Source organism: Carassius auratus, linkage group LG44F, assembly GCF_003368295.1.
Source record: "Carassius auratus strain Wakin linkage group LG44F, ASM336829v1, whole genome shotgun sequence".
Lineage (NCBI taxonomy): Eukaryota > Metazoa > Chordata > Actinopteri > Cypriniformes > Cyprinidae > Carassius > Carassius auratus.
In genome coordinates, this window is record NC_039298.1 from 5548833 (window position 1) to 5567907 (window position 19075).

At 35.9% G+C, this 19075-nt stretch overlaps 2 protein-coding genes across 4 annotated transcripts in view; both read left to right on the forward strand.

Moving 5' to 3' along the window:
* Window positions 1–462: 462 nt before the first annotated feature.
* Window positions 463–10137, forward strand: eno1a (enolase 1a, (alpha)). Of its 2 annotated transcripts, none has more exons than XM_026241174.1 (12): window positions 463–608; window positions 2006–2100; window positions 3214–3309; window positions 4252–4310; window positions 4664–4733; window positions 4906–5039; window positions 5460–5682; window positions 6822–7019; window positions 8338–8539; window positions 8644–8752; window positions 8842–8900; window positions 9648–10137. In XM_026241174.1, exons 2-12 carry the CDS (start codon window positions 2016–2018, stop codon window positions 9709–9711), a joined length of 1299 nt encoding a protein of 432 aa, XP_026096959.1. In that variant the 5' UTR covers window positions 463–608; window positions 2006–2015; the 3' UTR covers window positions 9712–10137. The 2 variants fall into 2 exon arrangements, with proteins under 2 accessions (XP_026096959.1, XP_026096958.1); XM_026241173.1 differs by lacking the exon at window positions 4252–4310 and adding an exon at window positions 3952–4010 and having other exon boundaries at window positions 486–608.
* A 5153-nt stretch (window positions 10138–15290) lies between these two features.
* LOC113068401 (arginine-glutamic acid dipeptide repeats protein-like) overlaps window positions 15291–19075 on the forward strand; it is a 144431-nt gene continuing 140646 nt past the window's right edge. For both annotated transcript variants that reach the window (XM_026241176.1, XM_026241177.1), the window contains exon 1: window positions 15291–15543. The gene's annotated coding sequence lies outside the window, so the exon portion shown is untranslated. The remainder of the gene's footprint in view (window positions 15544–19075) is intronic.

Here is a 19075-nt window from a genome sequence, read left to right on the forward strand (position 1 = left end):
CATTTGAAAAACACCAGTTTAATATATTCAAACAATATCACTATAAGAGTTCGAGTAACCTACATATTTCGTATAACAATATACCCTTTGAAACTAGTGTGCAATCGAATGTTCATAATTTTCTAGAGCACTGTGAGCTTAAAATATCAAAATCTGTCCACTCATGTGCACAGTCACTGTGAGTGTCGCATCTTTGGTAGTAGGTGATGCTTTGCACGTACTCCACTATGCACCACTTTCCTGCAGAAAACACGGAATTATAATGTTGGAAGCTTTAAACGAAAGATACTCTATTAATATTTCAGCTAACGTCAATGTCATGCCATAAACAGCCTTCAATTAATATAAATAATATTTTAGTCAATTAATTAAAAGTTCCGCATCCTTGTCGAAGGCGGAGTTTCGATAGTTGAAAACGTGCCTTTTGCCATGCAATCTTATTAGCGTGCCGCGTGAGGCGCGTCTGACCAATCAGAGCACGAGAAACGCGCTGGCGCTTCCTCATGCCCTACACTTACAAGGGCGCGAGAGCAGCAGCCTCCTGCCTTCTCTGCTTTCTGCACCACGGTCAGCTCTCGACTGTCCTTGCGCTGGCTAGGCCAGATACGGTAAGGGGAATATAGGGCGTATGTTGTAGCTTTGATATTTTAGCAGTTAATAATATATGTCATTAAAAATAAGATGTGCCAAATCAGTGGTCGTGATGTTCGACTGAGTTATGCAATACTGATGAAGGTGATGCTGTCGTGACGTACTCAAGAATCTGAGTGTACGGCTACTGTTATCTAATAATTTTAACATTGCAACAGAGAAATGCAGATGTTCTCGTGAGCGAAGTACGTTTATTCAAAAATGAAAAAAATAAAATAAAATAAATAAACGTTAAGTGTACAAAGTAATTGGTCTTAAGTTACAGCTGCTGTAACGTTACATGGCATTTTGTCAGCAAATTTTGTCAGAAATGACACCTGATATTGGAAAGAGCTGTAACCGGAGACTTTGCTGTTATTTATTTTGTAGCTTTTAAATGTTGCAAATAGATTTAGTCTAGACTAAATTAACTATATTTGATTGTCAATGTGACATATTTAATGTGGCCATCACAGATGTAAAATGTAAATATTTTAGTTGAAGCTAATTCTCATGTAATTCTCAATAGAAGTCTGTTAAAACTGAGAGCAACACATTCTCTGTCCACTGCAGACATAAGGCCAGTCACTTGTTCCTGTCTGTCTGAGTTAACCCAACCCACTGTTGTGGCCAGTGGGAAGTTTCCACAGACATTTAAGGCTACAGGATTTTCCATTGGTCCAGATGAAGTGTGTGTGATTTATAATTTTTATTTATTTATTTATTTATTTATTTATTTATATATATGTTAGCACACAATGTTGACAGGGCAGGAAATGGTGATGATGAGGAAATGGGTCTTGTGATATTCATGGGAAAGTTTTTTTTTTTGGGGGGGTGGATGGTTTCCTATATGAGCAAATAAAATAAATAAATTATAATAGTCCTTTGTTTTATTACACAAAAGCTTCAAAAAACAAATTATACTTAAGAATAAGAAAGTAATACATTCATATGACTGATGAATAAGATAATAATAATAATATTTATTAATATTAATTATTATTATTAATATTATTATGAATTCTACTAATAAGAACAATATAAAAAATACTGAGGATTAATGAGTTGCTGGGTTCATGAATATTAATCAGGTTGTGTGCGTTCGCTTGAAATGATTTGCTGAAATCAAAACAGGGATGATGGTAGGTGAGCGCCAGCCAATGAAATTGCACATTAGCTCCGCCCACTATGGGAGAAAGCGGGAGTTCTTAAAAGCTGAAGAATTCCAAAGGAACTGTGTTAATTTGATTGAATCAATTGTAAATGACCTTGAACAATTAAATATACAATATTGGTTGATTCAGATAAAATAAAATCAGCTCCTCATGTTTTTGTTCTTTTTTTTTTTTTTTACGTTTTTTTTTCTGTTCAGAAACTGCAACATGTCCATCCTGAAGATCCATGCTCGTGAAATCTTTGACTCCCGTGGAAACCCCACTGTGGAGGTTGATCTCTACACCAAGAAAGGTATGTAATGCTAAAAAAATGTACCTTAAAATATAATTGTTTTTCTTTGTAATATTAACTTCAAATGTTTTTTAATACAAAAAATAATCACATTACATGTATACTGATTTGATTATTCTTTCATGAAGTTTAATCCATTTTGTAATGAGCTAGCAAATAAAAAAAATGGGACCATTTCAGAGATAAAAAGCATCATTCATCACCACTGTCTCTTCAACCGCAGAACAGTCCATTACAAGTTCAACATCAATACAAAGCGACAATAATTGTCATTGTATGTGGTGTTATTGGTGTGTACAGTCCTGAATGCTGTGCCAGTTTCACATGGGTGAGCTTCTGAGCTGCTCTCTGCCTATTCAGGCCCTCATGTCGGTGTCCAATAGCTCTGAGTCGACGTATCAGGTGGTAGGTGATTATAAATAGCCGAAGTAGCACATACTGTACCAGTTGGACTGCATTGCTACAGTATGGTAGTTTGCACATTAACACAGGCAAGAGAACTGCAATCAGTTCGCCTATTCAGTGGGTTTGGATACTCTACTATTGCTTGGAAGAAATTATTAGTTAGGTACAGACGCACTGTGTAACAGTTGATGAATTTCTGGTTAAGCTTTTAATCCATTTTCATCTGCACACTCTGCAACTCAACTTTCATTCAGCCGAGCTGATTGAATATGCATGTGCAGATTTGCCACACTCTGAGCTGAAATGTGCCATCATGTAGTCCACGTGTGCCAGTCTCTATCAGGGGGTGTCCCTCTCAGTTGATTACATCACAAGAGGAAACCCCATTAATGTCACTTCCTACATTGAGTTTAGGTGATAAAAAATTCCTTGAGGTACCATACTTATCAATTTTAATTTTAATTAAATAATTTTTTTAAGATATTATATACTATATATTGACGTAGTCTGATGCTGGTCAGCAGAGATTGTATACATTGTGTAATCTCTTCTGCAGTGAGGAGGTGTGTCCTATCATTCCTTATATGGTAGCCCAGCTGTGATTGGGTCTAGCAGGAAATTCTGGAAACAGATTTCTGTAAAATTTGCAGGGTTGTTTGTACATATTTATAACCATTCACAGGTTTCCATGTATTAATTATTCCACAGGTCTCTTCAGAGCTGCAGTGCCCAGTGGCGCTTCTACTGGCATCTATGAAGCCCTTGAACTCCGTGACAATGACAAGACACGTTATCTGGGCAAAGGTTTGTATTTCAGATATTAAGTTTGTCAAATTAATATATCAAAGCATCACTATTCTTTTTGAGATATTAAAGTTTCAAATTGTTTAAGAGTTTTATATATTTTTGCCTGACAAATCTAATCAAGTGAAATGTATTGTTTTAGATAAAAATATACACTACTAATCAAATTTTGGTGTTTTGTAAGAATTATTATTATTCTTTTATTTTTATTTTTTTAATTATTTTTATTCGAAAAAAGACATTAAATGGTTTAAAAAGTGACAGGAAAGACATTTCAGCTCAGAAAAACTTCAGAATCATGAAGAAATGTTTTGTGAGCATATGAACATTAGAATAATTTCTGAAGGATCATGTGACACTGAAGACTGGAGTAATGCTGCTGAAAATTACATTTTATCTCCCTTCCTTCCTTACATTTTATATTCCTTTTGAATCATGCTTGTTATGTTTTAAAATATACATAACTGCAAATGTATATTTCATATATCATAATAACTTTATTTTTAAACATTAATTGCTTTATTTTTGTGAAATCCATAATTTCGTCATTATTTTTCCCCCTATGGTATCCATTTGAACTGCATAGTTTTTCTTTTCTCCTCTCATCCTCTCTTTTTTCTGCCATCTTTTCTCGTCTGTCAGGGGTGAAAAGAGCTGTTAAATATGTAAATGAATTCTTGGCCCCTGCTTTGTGTAATCAGGTAAATTAGCGTGTGTATTAACTGAAGTGAGGAACTTAACCCCTTTTGAAATAGCACAGAAGCAGCATGAGTCTTTGGGTTTGCTTAGACGACTAACCATAGCAGGTATTAGTAGATGATCACAGATGTTCTCATTGACAATGAAGCGCTCATCTGCTCTGTGATCATCTAGTCATGTCTGCTCTGCATGTTCGCCCACTCCTTGGCCTGGATCAGTGATGGTCTGCTTGTGTCCCTCCAGGTGTCTCAAAAGCTGTTGAGCATATCAATAAATCAATTGCACCTGCTCTGGTTAGCCAGGTAGGAATATTTGTTCTTTGACTAACATGATAATGTATACTGTTGTTGAGTTGTGGTTATTCATAATATACAAGAAAGGTACTGAAAGATTATTTGAGAGAATTAGATAAGTTTGGGACCATTATTTGAAGTGGTAAGTGTCTTGTTGTGAATATTAACTAACATTTGAATTAATATGAGCATTTTGTCATTTCTAAAGACAGTTATAAAGATTAGAAAACTCCCCCCTAATCTCACAACGCTGTGAATGCTATAACGTTGCATTTGTTCTATGCAAAATGAGGTTTTGTGAATATCATTCTCCTTGAAAAATGATTGATATCGTCAGTAATCAGTCTTTTGTGCTTAAACAGAACGTGTCAGTCTTGGAGCAGGAGAAGATCGATAAGCTGATGCTTGATATGGATGGCACTGAAAACAAGTGTAAGCATATTAATATGATGAAGTGTTTTGTTATAGTTACAATTCCTTGAGTTGCCATAACAGAATTTATTAACTGTATGAAGGCGTAATTGATCACAGCTCTTCATACAGGTTTGTAAAGACTGAAATATGCATTCATTATGTTAATGAATGTGCTCACTTGAATCCACAGCAAAGTTCGGTGCTAATGCCATCCTGGGTGTTTCCCTGGCCGTGTGCAAGGCTGGTGCTGCAGAGAAGGGCGTCCCCCTCTACCGCCACATCGCAGACCTCGCTGGCAACCCAGAAGTCATTCTCCCCGTCCCTGTACGTGCTCACAATAATAAACCGAATAATCATCAGTCTTTACTGCTGTGTATTAAAGCGTTTGCACTGGTTTTCATCCACCTATTTAATGCAAATTTTGGGATATCACATAAAAATTAACATGTTTACTCAATCAATTCTTCAATGTATATCTTAAAAGTCACGTGACTTAGCCCTGAACAAGTCACGTGACAGAATTCATCAGAGCATTTTATCTGCCCAGTTTTATTTGGTAGTAAGTTATTATTAAATTTAACATGGAAGAAAGTTAATTTTTATTAATTATAAATACCATAAATACCAGCTAATATGGTTCATACTTACATTTGGTCTGGAATAAATGCCCCATGACATAAACCATACACATTACTGAAGGATGCAAGCTATGGCACACTATAAACAGACTGTCTGTTTTCCAAGGCCTTCAATGTTATCAACGGCGGCTCCCACGCCGGCAACAAGCTGGCCATGCAGGAGTTCATGATCCTGCCTGTCGGTGCCAGCAACTTCAAAGAGGCCATGCGCATTGGTGCTGAAGTTTATCACAACCTGAAGAATGTCATTAAGCAGAAGTACGGCCAAGATGCCACCAATGTGGGCGATGAAGGTGGCTTCGCACCCAACATCCTTGAGAACAAAGAAGGTGAGAGTCTGGAGTTTCATGAAAACAGGTCTAGATCTAGATCTGCCTCCGTTTTATGGAGCAGATTTTGAAGAATGTAATTACTACAGAATTAGTCACTGTGAATATAAATTATATTCATGGGGAAAACATACTTTGGGAATTAAATGAAAACAATCCGTTTGATTTTAGAAATGATATACATTTAGAACCAAATACATTTTTTTTGCCAAAGCAAACAAGTATAGATAAGCACTGAACAGTACAATATGTCATAAGATATACAGATTGGAGATAGTGTAGACGCTTGGGGTAACTCGAGAAGTCAGATTACGGTTATCTTGATTAGAGATAAGTGAGTTTACAAACATGACCTTTGCACAACAAAATGTTTGAGTTACTATGAATTATTACCTAAACTTCAAAACTCATTTCCATCGAACAACAAATGGTTTTCATTTTAACATCTGGTGAATTGGTGTAATTGAATTGAGCCTAGTGAAGATTTGCAGCTGGGGAATACAGCAGGGAATTCTGGGAATGCGCATGACCTCTGTGCTGCCTGCGAAGCGCAGTCATAACATCTGCCCATTTCAGAGGAAATAATGTTGAGTTCTTCACGTCTAACTGGATTAAGTGCTCTCTGAATGTCTGAATATTAATTATCTTCTTTACCCATATTATTTGTTATATTTACATTAGTTAAAATGTCAATAAAAACTATTTAGTTGTCTTAATTAGACTAAAACATTAGAAAGGAATCCAGAAGTTGCTGTAGGTGAAATGCTTATGTGGAATAAGCATAGCACCATGAGATATATTCTCTCGATGCACTATTGTTTAAACAAAGTACAAATCAGTGCTTATTATTTAGCTGTAGCCAATAAAAACTGCAAAAATAGTAATAGTTTGTTTTGAGTGCTTACAGATGTATTGAACATTTGGCTTGAAATGCTTTTGGGAAGTTAACATTCTACAGACTACAATAAATGTTTGTACATTTAAAACTGCATGTGAGGATAAGGTTTACAGTAGTGTAAAAAAATCATGTGAAGCCTAAAGCATATACTTTACCTTATACTTTAATATACATTTTAACCTAAAATCTTTGTTGATTTAAAAAAAAAAATAATTATGCATCAACTACTTAACTTTTTCAGCTCTGGAGCTGCTGAAGAATGCCATTGGCAAAGCCGGCTACACCGACAAGATTGTGATCGGCATGGATGTGGCTGCCTCTGAGTTCTACAAGGGTGGCAAGTACGACCTGGACTTCAAATCACCTGATGACCCCAGCCGTTATATCAGCCCTGACCAGCTGGCTGACCTCTACAGGAGCTTCGTCAAGGATTATCCTGGTCAGTGTCCCTGATCTTTAGTGTTACTGTGTGTGAGTATGTGATACTCTACTGTGATCCTCAGATGGCCAGTCACAACTACTTAGTGCTAAGGCAGACAAGTTATGTGTAAAATAAACATAAAAAACATATTCAGTTCATAATAATAGCTATTTGCTAACAAAGGATCATAGTGCATTAACTTACGTTGAACCTTGTCGTAAAGTGTTACCAAAAACACCTTTCCCTTATCTAAGTGTGTTTACCCAAACACAAATTCTTCCCTCATGTGTTGGGTATCTTTAGATCACCTAAAAAAAGACCAGCAGTGAATGAAACCTTGCTGTGGGGGTGAGAGTCTTAACAGGGGGGATTTAACCCCACTGAGGCCGGTCAACGGTTTACTAGATATCTATAGAATACATTATATATAAATAAATCCTAGTGCATTAACTGTGGTGTATTTATCAATCTCTTAATAAAAAAGAAACATTTCTAGGGTACACTGTTGTTAAAAATTTTGAGGCCAGTAATTATTTTTCAGCAACAACATTTATATACTTCCATTTAGCAACATTTATATTTTTACAAAATATTGCTGTTCTTTTGGAAAATCTGTTCATCAGAGAGTGAAAAATGTCTCACAGTTCATAAACACTGAAAATAATAAGAAATGTTTCTTTGTTAAAACAGTCAATTTAAATTTTAATAATTTTTCACAGTATTACTGTTTTTACTGTATGTTTGATTAAAATAAATGTGTGATGATTTTTCAAAATCATTCCAAACTTTTGAGCAGTAGTTTACTCCAACAGTTTAATAATGTCAGCTGTTACATTAGATCTGACCCTGACCCTAATTCCAGTATCAGTAAAATTTCACAGTGCAAGACAACATAAACTAATCTGCAATTATATAAATATTATCAAATTAAAAAACAGTGACATTAAATTATTTATCATATGCTATCAGAACCATGCTCAGCTCATGCTCAGATATTTTCTTTTGAAAATGTGCGTTCAGGGCAGGAATGTCGATCTTTGTTTTGGTTTGCGAAACCCACCCACTGCCAGTTTACCCAATTGTATTTCGGCACGCTGGGTTGTCAGTTGGCAGAAAACACAGCGTATTTCATTTCATTCTTCTTGAAGTACGCTCGTTCCTGTTGATGTCATCAATATGGCAACCTGCATGTGCCTCCAGTCTGAGGAGGAGGAGCCGGGTGAAAAAAAACCCTCTGCAGTATTTTGAATTTGGACTGCAATACCTAGTTCAATCCTACATACAGCATCTTTAAACTCCAGCTCAAATCAATAAAGTTTTATCATTTGCTTCTCAGTGGTCTCCATTGAGGATCCATTTGACCAGGATGACTGGGAAGCCTGGACCAACTTCACTGCCAGCACTGACATCCAGGTGGTGGGTGATGACCTCACTGTGACCAACCCCAAGCGCATCGCTAAAGCCGTGTCTGACAAGGCCTGCAACTGCCTGCTGCTCAAAGTCAACCAGATCGGATCCGTCACCGAGTCCCTTCAGGCGTATGTATTGCTGATGTCTCACACTATGGGCATGATGTGTGCATTTTTCTACAGGAACTAACTAAAATTCATGTTCGTGTGGTTTTATATGTTTTCTTTTTTAGCTGTAAGATGGCCCAGTCTAATGGATGGGGTGTGATGGTCAGTCACCGTTCTGGAGAGACAGAGGACACCTTTATCGCTGACCTTGTGGTCGGACTCTGCACTGGCCAGGTTCAAAGCTTACCAAGCACCATCTTATCTAAGGTTGACCAATGCTGTGTAGGGAATTACAAAGTATATTGTCTTTTTTTCCCTCTCAGATCAAGACTGGTGCTCCCTGCCGGTCTGAGCGCCTGGCCAAGTACAATCAGCTGCTGAGGTGAGCGCTTGCATTTCTACATCATTACATTCTTAAACAAGCTCTCTGTCTGGAATACTTGATTCTGATTGGTCAGTTGTTGGATCATGCAATCAAATTTTGCATAACAACTGTACACTATATTTGACTACTATCTCTAGCAACCAAATGCTCACTCATTGCCCTCAACTCTCATTCTTTTTACATAAAATACACTACAGTTTAAAAGGTTGGGGTCTGAATTTTTTTTTATAATAAATCAATATTCAACAAGGATATGTTAAATAGATCAAAAGTGGCATTTAGTGTATAATGTTACAAAAGATTTCTATTTCAAATTAATTCAGTTCTTTTAAACATTATTCACTCTTTCCACAAAAATATTACTTGGTTGGCACACTGTTTTCAATAAGAAGAAGAAATGTTAATTGAGCACCAAATCATCATATTAGAATGATTTCTGAAGGATCATGTGACAATACTACATTTTTGATTTATCAAATAATTTGTGAACATTAGAGACTTAAAAAAAAAAACTACTTAACTTACATTTTTACATGGTATTGTAAGTTCGGCTCATTAGTGTTTCGTGCTCATTTATTTCCTGAAGCTCCATTCAAGATGCAACATTTTTTTTTCCCTGCATAGTTTCTTCTTACTAATCATCAACAATCTGCAACATCTCATTAAGTGCCAGTCTGCACATCTTAAGTTGTTGAAAGTGAGTGAAAGTCCAAGACTGATTTTGGCATTGTTTGACGTCTGCAGGATTGAGGAGGAGCTTGGTGACAAGGCCCGTTTTGCTGGCAAGAACTTCAGGAAGCCCATCTGAAGCGGCAACCCATCATCAGTCTCAGTGTGTTCATTGTGCTTACTCTCCCACACATAACGCCGCGCAACGCCAGCTCCTGTAGAATGGAGACTAGATGGAAACAGTGGATTCAAAGGTCCAGACCTACAGTCAGTGGCACAGAACACTGCTCTCCGTGACAGCCCCTGTCCCCATCCCCATCTATGCTTTAGTATCCAAATAGCATCAGTCTTTTAATTGTGTCTATTGTGTTGTGTGAGAGATCTTTGTTAAGATGCTTGTGAGTTGTAGTGATTCTGGTGCTCCACTGAGTATTTTAGCATAGAGCTTAAGCTGTTCACACTGTGCTGCCATGTGCAGCATGAGGATGTGCATTGTGTTGCTTTTGAGAAGTGTTAGTTCTATATGCGTGGCATAATAAATAAATAAATTATCCCTATCAAAATGGAAGAGTGTGGGTGAAGTTTATATATATATATATTTATCTAAGTATTTTTTATTATTGATGACATTAATATTATATAATATAATTAAATACCAAAAAATATGAAAATATATAAACATTCCACATATTGTTATATATATATATATATATATATATATATATATATATATATATATATATATATATATATATTTAGATTTTTTAATTATATATATATGCACACACCACAAAAAAATTGTCAAATAAATTGTTGACTAGATTTTAGTTTTTATGCACGTACGTTATTAGTTCATACAGTAAAACATAAATTATCCATTTATTCAGACAAAGAAAGTGAACTAAAAAGCCCTTTCAAATATATTAGTAGAGGGTGGAGGTAATCTAATGGTTATGGAGTTGGGCTGGGTAAGGCTACAGTCAGATGTCAGAAATCATTCTCTGGTTTCAGGGAGACCATTTTTGCAATTTAGTGTCCGCTGTGTCCTCCTGCACAGAAAGCATTTCTGACAATCAATCGGGTAACTCTTGAGCTCCTCTATTAAAGGTAAAATCCCTGTTGATTTGGGTTTGACGGAACAGGTCAGAAACTGAAGTGGTACTCAAACAAGAGTATGAGTTCCAGGAGTCCTGGTTACTGCTCAGTCATGGAAAAGCTAGAAAAGTCAAGGAATTGAATCAAATAAATAAATAAAGAAGAAGAAAAAAAGAATAGGACAACAGTTGCCCTTAGTGTAAACTCTCAAAACCAAATCTGTTGGTCACAAACAGCTTGAATAATAATGGAAATTACTATAATCTGAAAATGTTATGGAAAAAAGCCATGGAAATGATTCGAAAGATCTTACATTAACCTTAATCTTAAGACTTAGAGCACACTTATTACAAGTATTAAAAATCAAAAATAAAATACAAATTTAAAAGTATTATGTGAAAATGTTGTCTATGCCAGAAAAAAAAATCCGCTTATTCCAAAATTCATAACAGAAGCCTGAGAAAGACTTGTACATGTAAATCGATCTTTAACAACGACATTAAACTGGTTTTAATTCTATACCCATAATTAGCAAACAGGATATGACTGTAATATGAGACAAACCCTGGAGCAGCAGAGACAGAAGCGCCACCCAGTGGTTAAATCAGTCATTGTTCAGTGTAATCAGTATGATGCAGTCTACAGTCTGACGGACATGGATTTTAGTACTTTAGTTCTCAGATTTACCATCTCCTGTTTTCACAAGTAATTCATTTTGTCCTCAAGCGATTCTGTTATCTCGTTATATATGTATACTTAAATGTTTTGAGAAAGTATATCGTGATTTATTCCACACTGCCCTCTGTCGTTGTTTTAGTGTAATGCACAATCTTGGCTAGTATGTCACCTCTTTTCTTGGCTGCATGTACCACGTGCCAAAAACAGTTTTTTTTTTACTGACTTGTTAAAGCAAACATTTTACTGATTAAGTAACTGCTTCAGTACAGTTGTCATCATTTCATGGTCATAGTATTTTTTCCATACCGTGGAAGTCAATGGATTTAGTAACCAACATTTTTCAAAATATCTTCTTTTGTGTTCAGCAGAAGAAGGAAACTCGTACAGATTTGGATCTAATAATAAATTAATAATAATATTTTGATGTAATATTTCAGTGCATAAAAATATACAAATTTACCAGCAACAAGGTCGCTTAGCTAATTCATATTCAGTTTTGATACACTACATATTTGCAAAAAAGGAAAGTTTTTTATTATTATTATTTTTTAAATCTGGAATGATGAAAGAACATCATGGCTTTGAATTTAAATGCATCATGATCATAAGGGCTTATAATTGTATGCGTTTATGATGTATTAATTGAATAATTCTCATCTGCATAGTATGTGCACTTGCATACTTATTTCCTTCAGGTTTTTCGTTGCCATCAGTATTCCTTTGGGAGCATGAATCCACTCACGATTTAATAACAATCAAATCTCACTGTGCTTTATTGTCTCCTGTAATCCTCATTATATTTCACTCCTCAAAGCTCCAACAACACAAAAACCCATGCCTTCATTCAGTGTCATCAGTCCTTTAGATAAAAAAAAATATATATATATACATATATATATATATATATATATATATATATATATATATATATGTATGTGTGTGTGTGTGTGTGTGTGTGTGTGTATGGAATTTGGCAGATTAAAGGTGCCATAAATTTGTGATGTACATTATACCTTGACACACAGTATGTAAGGGATTACTAATAGCAGAGTTTCAGATGAGCTGCCAAGACAAGGTAGCACTGCAGTGGAAATGAGATTCAGGCCATCTGTCTTATGCTGGCATGAATGATCGAGGTATGGTATTCTGTATCAAGAGCTTGCATATTTCAAATGACAAAGGGAAGGGGAGGTGTGTTGTTTCTTTTTTTTTTGCACAGAACCTGTCTCCTAACTGCACTTGTACGTTTGGCTTTGTCTCTCTGATTACAGACACCTCCTGAATCCACTTTCCTTCCTCGCCATCTCCCGCTGAAATCAATCACGGCGCGCTCCTTCTCCTCCAATCAAGACCCTCGGACAAAAATTCTCTCTCTTCCCCCATTTTTATTGTTCGTTCAGCCTGTCATGTCACAATAGAATAACAAGCCATCCGTTTCCCACACAATATCTTGGCGTGAGCCTCTTGATACCTTTATCATAATGAGAGGAGAAAACAGCCAGCTGTGATCATTACACCGTAACACAAAACAGTTAGACTTCAGTCTGTTTTTTTTTTCTTTTCTCCAACACTATGATGCCACAGTGTGTCCATTTATCATTTTTCCTAGCTTCCTTTTCTTTGTTAGACAATGCTGCACTTGTAATATACTTGTGCTTGGCTCCAGAAATCTAATCTACAAATCAAAAATGATTTTCAGTAAATGGCTTTATATAGGATATAATTGTAAATTAAGTATATTTTTTATGTGTTGACTAAATTATATATTTTTTCTTTGTATATACTTTAATTATTTTAGTTTAATTATAATACTAGATTCTTAAAAAAAGGTCTGTTGACTAAAAAAAAGGTATTTATATATAAAGCTAAAAAAATAAATAACTATAATTGTTAAAGCATAATTATTATTGATTAAATCACTTGATGATACGATGTATCTGCAGATTGCCGAAGGAATCACTAAATGAATCAAAATGTATTTTATACTCCGCTCAAGTTATTCTAAATAGTGAAATCTAAATCCTCACCATTATCGTTTATATATCTTTCTTTTCTTTGCATTTCAGTTTAGTTTGAATGCTAATAGAGAATTAGATAAGATCTGGATCCAGTTTATTTCCCTTGAATGTGTGTACTGTAAAAAATGCAAAACAGCAACACATTTTCACCAAACGTCTATAAAAATGCAAAACAGGATTGTGTCAGTTAATCCAAAGCACCATTAATATGTTGTTAAATGCACCAAGTGACTGTACATACTAAAAATACACATGGCTACTGATAAAAATGTTAAATGTAAACCGATATGATATTGTTTTGTGTGATTACATCCATGACAGAACAGCAGAAGGTTAAGTAGAGCATTCAGGGCTCAGCGGTCATGTTCAATGACCCACTGCTGAATGAATCCGCTGGGACTGACTGAACCAGGAGAGGGAGAAACACAAAGTGTGGAAGACTACTGTATAAACCAATCATGTCCACAGCAGGGAGCCGCACACTGCATGTGCTTATAAACCACACTAGAGAGGTATATTACGGAAGAGCATTGCAAGAAAAATGTGGTCCCTCCTTGGCTAGGTGTTTAAAGCTTGAGAATCCTGCAAATACAAGGTCATGATGCTCATAGATAGAAGTGAACAGATTTATGCTTTTGAAATGTGATTTACACTATTCCAATTTTATGCATCTGAAAACATAGCTATGTACGTGAAGATGAATATAGCGTACTAACAACTGGGGGTTTTAGGGCTGAAACGATTAGTCGATATTATTGACAACGTAGACAATAAAAAAATGGTCAACAAATAATTTTGTTGTTGAGTACTCGTTTGATCTCGTTTGACCTAATGTTTGCAATAATGCAGTTTGACCAGTGTGGCGCTGTAGTGCAAGACTATAATTCAGCTTTCCTGATGCAATTCAAGAAAAGAAAACACAGCGCTTGAGATCAGAGTTAACGCAGCTGAACCTGAAGCTGCTAAGCAGTGTTTGGATGAATATGTAAATATATGCTGCACGCTTTCCTCCCAATAATGATATAAACACAGCAAAAACTGACAGTGGTGAGAAAGCAGCAGTTAAGAAAGCATCTGATTACAGCAATGTGGATGTTTGCATGAGCTCTGCAGTTCAGTACTCCAGTAAAGTCCAGTAACGTCCCATTTGTTTTATATACTATTTATTTAATAGATAGCCTTAATTCAAGCAGCTTTAGAGTATTATTATACAACAACAACAAAAATATACATGACAAAGAAATAGAGTTATTGTCACTTTCAGTTAATAACTGCATATATAAGCATTACAACTTTATTTTCTGTTATAAAGCAGCTATCCAGTGTTGAGCTAGCTAATAATAAAATATTAATATTGGGGGGGAAATATTTCATTAAAATTTTATTTTGGTTTGCAGAGATCAAAGCTTGATAAAAGTACATCAGTGGAGGGGAAAATATAATGTGATGGACAGCTATTTGCATGTTTGAACAATAATCCTCAAAGCTATAGACATTAAATAAATAATTCAATTCAAATAATCTGTAGCACATTAACCTGGCTCACTCAACTTAAACTAATCTAAACTAAAAAAACAATAACGACAGCAAAAACAAAAACAGTTCAAGCCCAAATGGTTGCTCATGCAAATTTTAGATTTGATTAAAATTAGAGAAAAATTCAATTAAACGAATAAAAAATGAGAATCTCTTATGTGAATTAAAATTCCCCTCACTACCATCGTACTGGCACTGTTTAGACTGTCCTACACACACAAAACTACTCACACACATACACGCGCGTTTTTAAATCACAAAATAACCAACCCGATTGGTCAGCTTCTTACGCTCTGCTCGCGTTCAACCAATCGCAGCACACGACACTGGAAAGTGGGCAGAGCGTATTCACGCGCATGTTATTCTTCTCGCAGGAAGAGCGGCTTTCAAGCGAGGGGGAGTTTCTTTCTTACAGAAGAGAGAGAGAGAAAGATAACACTGTGTCCCAACACTGACCCGTTACTAACACTTCTCCACCATAAATATTGATAAGTGACAGCCATATCATTAATATCGGTGTGCCAGTGGTGTAAAACGACCCTAAAACACTTGAGGCGGCACATGACTCTTCTCCGCTAACTGCTGCTCAGTTACTACAACATCTCAAAACACAAAATCTCTGATGTTGTAAAGAAAGATTTCAGGTAAGTTCCGCCTTTAACCGTTTTTTTCGGCTGTACGGAAGATGATCGGATTATTTTCTGGCTCGAGTAATTAGCTCCGTTTGTTAATTAACGTTACAGCCGCTGTGAACTGTCGTTGAGGAGGTGTTATGCTTTATTAAAACAAGAGACATTAGCTAGCGGGCTAGCATCATCATCCTCATCTTCAGAGTGTGTGTGAGTGTGCCAACGATCACAGAGATCATCTCTCTTTTATTCATGAGCTGATATAATCATAACACCGCGACATTAAGTCATTCGAAGGCCAGTAACTTAAACCCGGTCATATGGGTTATAAGAGAGTTGGGATAGGTTTGAACTTGATAGTTTGACTCGTGTTTTATTATGTCTTGCACCCGAGTCACGAGCGCTTTGTTGGCAATGCGCGCTCCTTCACTGTTCAGTTTTTAATTTCTCTTAGCCTTTAATGTTGATCTGCTGAGATAGTGTCGCTGCAAGATTCATGAGGTCACCCAGAAGCATCAGTCTCGCCTGTCTTGTGATTTCTAAATCAAGCCTGGTTTCTTGACCACATAGTTTTATTGTCAAATGTGTCCTGAGAGGTCATGTGACCGTGTTTACACACCATGTTTGTTTAGTGTCTGGCTTGTCAGACGTGTGCTTTGAAAGATCAATCTCCTGTTTTTATAGTGCTTGTCATGGAGGTTCAGATGGGCATTTGTATGTGTAGCTTGTTGCTAAAACTGGTTAGCTAAACAGTTTTCAAAATGATACTAATTTGTTCTTTGACTGATTTAAAAGAGATGAATAGATGAAAACACAAATGAAGTAGACTGACAGTGAAGATTGAAGATGTAAACAGGTGGTTGGCACTGATTGCATTTCTATTATTTGTTGTTACTGTTACTTTGAATGTTTGCAGAAACACAGTGGAGATTATTTAATTGGTACATACTAAAGGGAATAATCCACAAATGAAAATTTGCTCATCCTTGGGTCACACATTGGAACAGACTTGGAGAAATGTAGCATTACATCACTTGCTCACCAGTGGATCCTCTGCAGTGAATGGGTGCCGTCAGAATGAGAGTTCAAACAGCTGAAAAAAACATCACAATAATCCACAATTAGCCTAATTCACATGACTCCAGTCCATCAATTAATGTCTTGTGAAATGGAAAGCTCTTCATTTGTAAGAATCAAATCCATTATTAAGATGTTTTTATCAATGGTACAGATTTTTTTTTTCACAGGAAGTAGTATTATTATGCGTTATGTAATGATATTTTAGATGGAAGCTACGTTTGAAAAATAAAACACTGTTATGATGGATTTATTACAAACATGATGGGGTGGAATTGTGTTGATTACTTGTGGATTACTGTGATGTTTCTATCAACTGTTTGAACTCTCATTCTAATGGCACCCATTCACTACAGAGGACCCACTGGTGAGCAAGTGATGTGATGTTAAATATCTCCAAATCTCCAAACAATATGCATATATATAAACACGCCATATGCATCACAATATATCTATAATGGTGTATAAAAACAAGTTTTTTACTTCAGCAGTTGTGGTCCTCAGAAACAAGAATCTAAGTAACTGTAATAATGTTTATTTGTATTACTATTTAATGTAAGATGTGTGATACTGGTTTGTAAGCTGTGTAGCGTCATTGTGCTGATAGTGTTTTAACATAAAATTCTTTAGCTTACACATGGGGAATCAATAAACCAGCTAATTAATCAAATGTGAAGCCCAAGTTTTGATCTGCGTTATGCTTTCTTGCCCTTGGAAAACAACAAATGGTTTTCATAGATGCGACTGGTTTTTATTAAGCCAGTTTCCAGTTTGATTTAGGTGAAGTGTGGCAGAGTTACAAAGATTTGTCGCTGGATGTAGAACTAGAGCCGGCTAGTCACACTTAATTGGAAATATACTGAATTAGATCATAATCGTGCACTGTTTTCTTGTCCATTCAGCATGCTGTAAACACAGGTTGAATTGTACAACCACCTGCCACTGTGTTGCACTAAGACCAAATGGCACTCTCAACAGCTTGTGATTGGAATTGGCAGAAAGGTGTTTTTTGTGGTCATTTTTATCCAATGTGATTGATAGTCTCCCATAAAGTGTTCAGCCAAGCTGTTTTGTTTTGCTAAATAGAAATAATGCTATTTCATGTTTCTTGACTGGTTAGTATACATGGCTTTTTGTGCTTGTCAGGGCTCAATAAGGAATGGCCCACTGGACCAAGGCCAGTGCAAGCAGGTTTCAGGCCGGTTTACAGAACGCCTCTTGCCCTTTTGGACCAGTGTTTTGTTCCAAATGAATTTACACCTACTGAGCTTTTACAACCATGTTTATGCTTTGCAAACTGGTTTTCTGTGTTGTACAAGTTCTTCTATATTGTCACTGAGATAGTGTTGTCTAGAGATGGTTGAGAAAGTTTTGCTGAAATTGCAAAAATGACCTGTGATAATCTTAAAAGCATCAAAACAGTGCTGTAAAACATGACAGTTTTCATTTTAAACTATCGTTTTCTAGCAAAAATATTTCAGTGAATCGATTTACTATTTACTGTAGTTTCTTATTTAAAATCTATTAAAAACAATTATAATGCTGATATTTTATGTAATTATTATATGAATGTTATTTCTACCTAATACAAAAAATACAAATGCAAGTCGAATACAAATGTTCTCTTGTAAAGTCATAATTTTTTTTAAAATGCATATTAAAATATATAAAATATTTTGTAATATTATGTTGTATAGAATTATATTATAATGTATTATTTCTAGTAAATACAACAATTCTTGGATAAAAATGAAAATTGGAGATTCATTTGTGGTGTGGTCTTGCTCTACAGATGCAATTGAGATGTAATTGCCAATTTAATTATTTTGCAGGCTTGCGAAAATAAATGACATTCTCCTCACAAATAGACTTCTCTTTTAATCACAGTGGCTTAGCTTTATGTTTGCTCCATTCAGCACTCCATTTCTTGCAGGCTGAAAGAAAGTAAAATACAATCAAACAGGCTGGGATTATCACATGAGCATTTGGTGGTACACAGTCCTTAACTGATGTCACCCATTTAACAAAACATGATGCCTTTTAATGAAGAATTTATAACACTGACATTACCACTGGTTCTTGTTTGTAGCTAATGTATTTGTCCACATAGCTGTCAGAAACATAGAAGCTGCTAGATTAACTGTCAATTTGCTATTCTCTGATGATCTTGTTATTTCAGCGTCATGCTACAAAAAGAGTGTGTGGGAGTCTTAACCGTGTAGGAGAAAGCTATTAGTAATCATTCTCTGCTGGCCAAAGGGCACGAGAGTACTCTCAAGGGTATCACAGAGCAGCTATGTAAACTGTTGAACAAAATCAGTGTCACACTGACTCACAGCTGTGCTCATTTTTCACCCCAGAAGGAGACAGCCTATTGTATTTGCCGTACATATAGGCCTGGCTCAGCTTTTGAAAACAGGTTAAAGCGCAGCACATCCTTCTCGTCGCAAAAGAAGCACTCAATTCAGCC